We start from the raw sequence: 7,888 nt of genomic DNA on the forward strand, positions 1-7,888 counted from the left end.
TGAAGCCTACGATAGACTATGTCACACCTACGATAGACTACGGCTTTTGACCAATGGATTTGACGAAAAACGGTGTTTTGAACATTTTATCAAATTTAAGAGGAGCACAAAGTTTATTATTTTTTTTCTCGAAAATTTAATAATTAATTTTTTTTTATAATTAAAAAATCTTGAAATTTTGATTTTTTTTTAAAATTTTTTTTTATTTTTAAAAATTTATTTATACACAGAAATAGCACAAAAATTATGGCAGTTTATAGATTTTTTCAGCAAAAAGAGATTAAAATTTAAGAAATAACCCGTAAAAATACAAAAAAAGGAACATTGGGAAAAATTATGGCAACAAAAAAATTTTTTAAGAAAATATCCCGCAAACACTCTAATAGAACGCCACCCGGACCGTCCATTTTGAGCCTACATATCTCATTTTCGAGAGATATCAAAGTTTTGTAAACAGATAAAATGTAGCTGATATCATGATAAACATTTTATCAGTTGATAACTTTTTGATATCTCTCACAGAAAATGAGATACATGGGCTCATATTTGACGATTCGGGAGGCGTTCTATAGAGTGTTTACGGTATTTTTTGGGGGATTTTTAACCGGTATTGGGAATTGAAATTGTACAAAAAAAGTGTGGTTTTAGGGGTAAAATAGGATGAAAATTCAAGTTTTTCAGACAAAATTAGTCTAGAAAGTTGGGAAAATGATAAAATATGTTTATTTTGAAATTTTGAAATTTTTCGAAAAAGCACTTTAAGAGATTTAAGGGGAATTTGGGTCCTTAGAGTGTTTTCTGGCTGAAATCAAGCTCAAAAATCGATTTTTACAACTCAAAAAATCTATAAAACCATGAAATAATCATGAAAATCGGGGTTCTTAGAAATTCGAAAAAATTCAAAAAAAAACTCTGAAATTTCAAAATTTCAGAAACTTCAAATTTGAGCATTTTTAAGGGAATATTGAGAGAAATACAACTCAGAAATCGATTTTTTAGCTTAAAATACCCTTAAAACCATTAAAAAACCAGAAATCGTGAATTTTGAAAAAATTCCAAAAATTCCAAAAAAAAGTTTTTTCAGAAATTTTCAGAATTTCTGAAAAACAGAGATTCCCCACTTCAAAATGATTCTAGAGCAAAATTAAGCTTAAAAGTCAAAATTTCAGCTCAAAATACACCTAAAACTAACGGATAATTATGAAAATCGAGTTTTTTGAAAAATTTAAAAAATTCAAAAAATATATTTTTTTCAGAAATTTTCAGTATTCAAAAAATATGGAATTTTCTCGTTTGAAAGTTGTTCTAGAGCAAAATAAAGCTCAGAAATCGATTTTTCAGTTCAAAGAACTCCTAAAACTATCGGATAATCATGAAAATCGAGTTTTTTTTTGAAAAATCGAAAAAAACTCGAAAAATTCAGTTTTTTTTTCAGAATTTCAGAAAATAGGGATTTCACCATTTCAGAAGGGTTCTAGAGTGAAATGAACTCTGAAAATCGAATTTTCAGCTCAAAATACCCCTAAAACAACCGGATATTCATGAAAATCGGAACTTTTTAAAGATTCAAAAAATTCAAGAAAAAATTTCAGCATTTTTACAGATAATCCCGTTTCGCCGCCACAATCTCTACAGTGCCCTTTGGTGGGCGGGGCAAACTATCGAAAACCAGAGAATCTCTCATCAGTTGCTCAACGGCCAACGCTTTGCCGATTTCTGGGTCGATTCTGAAAATTTTTTGAATTTTTCAAAAGAAATTTTTTTTTGAAATTTTTTAAATTATAAAAAAACCCAAACTCACTTTCTGAGCGATAAATCTGCTCTGGGGGAGTACTGTAGCGCTTGCTGACGGGCTCGACGACGTTCTTCGATTTTTCTGAAATTTAAAAAAGTTTAGAAAAAAAATTTTTTTTTTGAAAAATCAACACTTTATTGATAATTAGGACTTAATTAAGTGTTTAATTGACCAATTAATTAATTAATTACCTAGCAGAATGATCATCGACACAGTCGAAGGCGTCATTAGTGCATGAGGGCTCCTCGACTCGGGATACTGTAGGTAGAATTGGTGGTTGAGAAGAGCTGAAAATTAGTTAATTAGGGTAATTAACAGCTAATAGATAGAAAAATTTTTGAAAAAAAATTTTTTTGAAAATTGAAAAATTACCGTTTCCTGCACTTGAAAATCCAAATTAGACAAAAAACGACTACTAAAAATGCGGCAGCGATGAGCAATAGGATTACGGCCAGTTCTGTGGTTACTGTCTCGAAATATCCCATTTTTAGGAAAATCTGAAATTTTGGAATTTTTGAAAAAAAAATCGAAATTTTGAGAGAGAAGAAATGAGAAAAATGAATATACCGTAAACACTCTAATAGAACACCACCCAAACTGTCAACTTTGAGCCTATATATCTCACTTCTTTCGAAAGATATCAAAAAGTTGTCAACTGATAAAATGTTTATCATTATATCAGCAACATTTGATTAGTTGACCACTTTTTGATATCTTTTACAGGAGCCGAAGTATATGGGCTCAAAGTTAGGGGTCCCACGTTAATCGACAAGGGCGCCTCCCCCTTCCCCAGAGAGACGCAAGAGGTGCCTTCCTAACTTCAAGCTCATTCATCTCGGTTACTGTAACAGATATCAAAAAGTGTTCAATTGATAAAATGTTTATCATGATATCAGCAATATTTCATCAGTTGACCACTTTTTGATATCTCTCACAGAAAATGAGATACATGGGCACAAAGTTTATGTCTTGGGTGGCATTCTATTAGAGTGTTTACGGTAAGTATAAGAAGAGCGTTTTGAAAAATTTTAGAAACAAAATTCTGAGATTTTTCTAGGAAATCTGGAAATTTAAAAGAAAGTTTCGAAATTTTTTGAAGAGCTCGGAAAAGAAAGTGGGCGGAGCCAAGAAATAAACTAATCGGATTAAAAAATTATTTGAAAAAGGGGCGGAGCTTAATTGGACCAAAAAAAAAGGACAATTCTAGACATATTGACAGGAAGATGGCAAAATAATGGAATTTTTCTTAATTTTTTGCGATTTTTAGCGTTGAGAATTTTGAAACGGAGAGCCCTTCTATTAGAGGGGGCTCTTCTATTAATACCCGGGTTTTTTCCACTGAAAAAGTACGGAAATTTTCTGACTTCAAAACACATTTTGAAGGGGGGGCCCTTCTGTTAGAGGAGCCCTTCTAATACAGGTTTTACGGCAACCTATTTTTCAAATGAAAAATTTTAGAACTTGTTCTAGAAAGTTCTCGAAAAACTTTTTTTTTTTCCAAAGATAAGGAAAAATAATAGAAGTGTGAAGAAATATAAGCGGATTACGGTTTTTTAGAATTATTGACATGTTCAGAACAGGAGTGAATATAACTAGAAAATAGAAAAAAATTGGAAAAAATTCAAAAAATCCTAAAAATATGTATTTTTCGAAATTTCGATTTCTTCAAAATCCCCAATTTCCAGACTTTCTAGGATGTTTCAAAGCTTAAAATTCAATTTTTCAGCTTATTTTTATTTAAAAAAAGAGTTTAGAAGGTCCTTTTTGAAAGTTTTAGAAAGGGAAGAAGATGGGAGAGTGGGGGTCAATAGAAAAGGGAAAAAAAGGGTCCAAGGGGGAAAAATGACCAGTTTCCGGTGGGAAAAATGGGAAAAAGCAGTTCAAGACACTAGATTTTTAGATTTAAAATAGCTCAAAATTGGTCCAAAACTAACGAAAAACGATTTTTCATTCTAAAACCTCTATTTTCACCTTTTTACCCACACTTTCAGAGCTTTTAACCCCGATTTTCGAATTGCCCGCCCTCGAAAACCCCCAAAAAACATTTTTTTAAAAAAATTGCCACCGGTGGGATTCGAACCCGAGACCCCTAGATCCAAATTCCTTCGTCGAAAATCCCACTAGGCCATATGAGCAATTTTTTAAAAAATTGCTAGAAAATTGATGTTTGGGTCAAAAATTAGGTTTTAAAAGGGTTTTAGGCAATCTTTGGCTCCTTTGAGTGATTTTCCAGCTATTTTCGAGGATTTTCATTTTAAAATCCATAAGTTCACTTTTTAGAAAGGCTTAAAAGTTCAATTTTCTTTTCACAAAAAACAATCAATACCTAAAACACCTGATAGAAGACACAAAAAAGCTGAACTAGACGCTGTTAAGTTATACAAATAAACACCTGTCAGCATAATAACATTGAATGTAATATATGTAATTATCTATCCTGCAAACACTAACATTAAATAACACGCAAAGTGGTTTTTTTCCTCCTCTAGAGATTGCTTGGCTGCCATACGGAAATTCCGATTTCCTGGATTACTGTAAGACATATCAAAATGTGGTCAACTAACAAAATGTTTGTCTTAAAATGAGCAATATTTTATTAGTTGACAACTTTTTTATATCTTTAACAGGAAGATTGAGCTCAAAGTTCCAGAATTGAAATTGTTTGTCCCACAGGCGTATTGTCAAGTTTGACACCATTTATCCTGGCTACTGTAAGAGATATCAAAAAGTAGTCAACTAATAACATATTTGTCTTAAAATGAGCAATATTTTATCAGTTGATTACTTTTTGATATCTTTGACAGGAAATGAGATATATACGCTCAAAGTTGACGAGTTTCAAAAGAAGAGGCATTCTAGTACAGTAGTGTTAAAAGTGATGAAAACCTGCTAAAACAGGTCCAAAAGTTTTGTTTTGCCTAATTTTTCAAATTACACACTTATTTAATTAAGATTTATAGTCGTTTTGAGTTATATTCAACCTGCTTCAAGCTCATTTGGCGATTTTCATGAACTTTTCTTCATTTTGACCCTTTTGACTTGAATTTTAAGCTTTCTAACTTTGATTTTCGAATCTCCCGCCCTTGAAAACCCCCGAAAAATACTTTAAAAAAGAAGTTGTCACCGGTGGGATTCGAACCCGAGACCCCTAGATCCAAATTCTTTCGTCGAAAATAGGCCATATGAGCAATTTTTTAAAAAATTGCTAGAAAATTAATTTTTGGGTAAAAAATTGGGTTTAGAACGGTTTTTTGAGTTAGAAATTGTGTAAAATTGTGTGTTTTCTTCGAGATGAATAAACTCAAAAGAGGACTATTTTGGAAGTCTTCATTTTGACGCCAAAACTGAAAATCTCTGTTTTTCTATATTCAAAAAACCAAGTGACAATTCTAGGCTTTCAGACAGCTTCAAATACTTCACGAAAAGGAATTTTCAGTCACTAGGGAAAGAAAAATCAGAACGAAAAATAGTTTAGTTGCAAAAATAGTCACTATTTTCTACATTTTTCTTGCTAATCCTGTTTCTTGAACAGCTCACAGCTGTGTCTACACAGAGTGAGCTACACAGATGTTGTGTAGACCAATACATACACACATCATTTTTTAAATTGGTCAAAATTTGATCAGAAATATCTGAAAGGGAGTTAAAACTGAAAATTGATTAAAATTCCTAACTTTCAACTTTGAGTCACCATCGCTGAGCTAGTAACAACGAAGCAAGTGTTTAGGAAGTTCAAAAATCTAGAGAAACCATTTAAAACACACAATTTCTAGCCAAAAAATCTTTCCAAACCCATTTTTTGATCCAAAAACCAACTTTCTAGCAAATTTTCTGGAAAATCGCTCATATGGCCTAGTGGGATTTTCGACGAAAGAATTTGGATCTAGGGGTCTCGGGTTCGAATCCCACCGGTGGCAACTTCCTTTTTAAAAGTGTTTTTTGGAGGTTTTCAAGGGCGGGGAGTTCGAAAATCGGGGTTAGAAGTTCTGAAAGTCCTGTTAAATGGGTGGAAATGTGGATTTTGGAATGAAAATCCTCGAAAATCGCTAAATTAGCTTGAAACGGATCAAAATAGCTGTAAAATCACTCACAGGAGTCAAAAAATTAGCCTAAAATCCTTTCAAAACCCAATTTTTGACCCAAAAATTAATTTTCTAGCAATTTTTTCAAAAATTGCTCATGTGGCCTAGTGGGATTTTCGACGGAAGAATTTGGATCTAGGGGTCTCGGGTTCGAATCCCACCGGTGGCAACTTCTTTTTTAAAGTGTTTTCCGGGGGTTTTTAAGAGCGGGGAGTTCGAATATCGAGGTTAAAAAGTCTGAAAATCTAGTTAAAATGGTGAAAATGGGGGATTTTGAGTTTAAATCCCTGAAAATCGCCGCTATTAGTTTCGAGCTATATATCTCATTTCCTGTGAAAGATATCAAAAAGTGGTCAGCTGATAAAATGTAGCTGATAATATGATAAACATTTTATCAGTTGACAACTTTTTGATATCTTTTATAAGAAACGAGATATATGGGACGATGTAGAGGGAGGGGGTGTCCAATAGTTTAGAAAATTCCAATATATATAAAGTGCTTGATTAAATTGAAAAAAGAGCAAATACGAGAAAAAGAGAGATTTAGAGAAATTTCCAATTTATCAAAGTGAGATTTATATGAATCTATCTTAATGCGATTTTGTTGAGAATTGAATCAGAAAAATTTGATTTGAGAAAAGATAAAAAGATAAAAAGTGTAACAAGGACTATTTGAAGCTAAGAAATGTTGCTGAAAATTCTAGAAAAGCGAAAAAAATATACGAAAGTCTCGTGGTTTTTTCTGTTTCCTTCGGGACATTTTAGGCAGAAAAAAGAGGAAAAAACAGAGAGAGAAAAGAGAGAGAAAAAGAGAATGAATCGAGTTAGGGCGGTCTTGTGGTCCCTATTTTCTAAAAACTGTTTAGAAAAGGAACAAAAATTTTGGAAATATAGCCAAAAAAATAGCTGGAAACTCACTAAAAACGGCTTAAATATGCTTTAAAATGACTTGAAAATATCTTTAAAAGTTCTAGATCCATCTGGAAGAGCTTCCTTCAGCTAGGAAATTCGAAAAATCCGCAATTTTGGGGTTCAGAAACGCTCAAAAAACGCCAAAATGCGTTTTCACGATTGTTAAATTGAGCATAAGACTCGAATGGAGACATATATATACACTCACATATATTCTGGACACATAAAAGAGACATTTAGAGAGAGGGGAAGTGAGAGAGAGTGCAGAGAAAGAGAGACGCAGATAAAGAAGGTGAAGGGACCTCGAGGGAAGAAGAGAGAAATGGAAAAAAGGTCCAAAAGGGTCCAAGGGTGAAAAATGACCAGTTTGCAAAAAGCAGTTGGATACATTAGATTTTTAGATTTAAAATAGCTCAGAATTGGTCCAAAACTAACGAAAAACGATTTTTCATTTTAAAACCTCCATTTTCTCCTTTTTACCCACACTTTCAGAGCTTTTAACCGCGATATTCGAACTCCCCGCCCTCGAAAACCCCCAAAAAACACTTTAAAAAAGAAGTTGCCACCGGTGGGATTCGAACCCGAGACCACTAGATCCAAATTCTTTCGTCGAAAATCCCACTAGGCCATATGTGCAATTTTTCGAAAAATTTCTAGAAAAATGGTTTTTGGGCCAAAAATATGGGTTTTAAAGGGGTTTTTGGGCTTGCAAAGTGTGTTAGAATGCTTTCTTTTGCCCATTTTCGCTTATTTCAAGCTTTTCAACAGAAATGTTCGGTAAATTTCTAACTATTTTTGGGGATTTGAGTGTTTTTAGAGATTTCATACTAATTTTATTCTGTTTTGCAACCCGTTTCTGTTATTTTATTACTGAAAACTCCCTAAATTTTTTTTAAAAAAGTACATTTTTCAGACCATTTTTTTGGCTGATGGTCATCCAATCTTCTTGAAACTTTGATTTTCGAATTTCCCGCCCTTGAAAACCCCCAAAAAACACATTTTAAAAAAATTTGCCACCGGTGGGATTCGAACCCGAGACCCCTAGATCCAAATTCTTTCGTCGAAAATCCCACTAGGCCATATGAGCAATTTTTCGAAA

General features: G+C 32.9%; 1 protein-coding gene across 1 annotated transcript in view; it reads right to left on the reverse strand.

Annotated features, from left to right (window-relative positions):
* Nucleotides 1-2,280, reverse strand: part of CBG13950 — a gene marked incomplete at both ends in the record, with an annotated part of 6,237 nt that extends 3,957 nt beyond the window's left edge. The window contains 3 exons of the mRNA XM_002634794.1: nucleotides 1,802-1,876; nucleotides 1,987-2,082; nucleotides 2,168-2,280. Coding sequence (XP_002634840.1) covers nucleotides 1,802-1,876; nucleotides 1,987-2,082; nucleotides 2,168-2,280 — 284 coding nt within the window. The remainder of the gene's footprint in view (nucleotides 1-1,801; nucleotides 1,877-1,986; nucleotides 2,083-2,167) is intronic.
* Nucleotides 2,281-7,888: the final 5,608 nt, after the last annotated feature.

The sequence above is a fragment of the Caenorhabditis briggsae genome, assembly GCF_000004555.2.
Source record: "Caenorhabditis briggsae complete genome, chrIV, whole genome shotgun sequence".
Taxonomy (NCBI): domain Eukaryota; kingdom Metazoa; phylum Nematoda; class Chromadorea; order Rhabditida; family Rhabditidae; genus Caenorhabditis; species Caenorhabditis briggsae.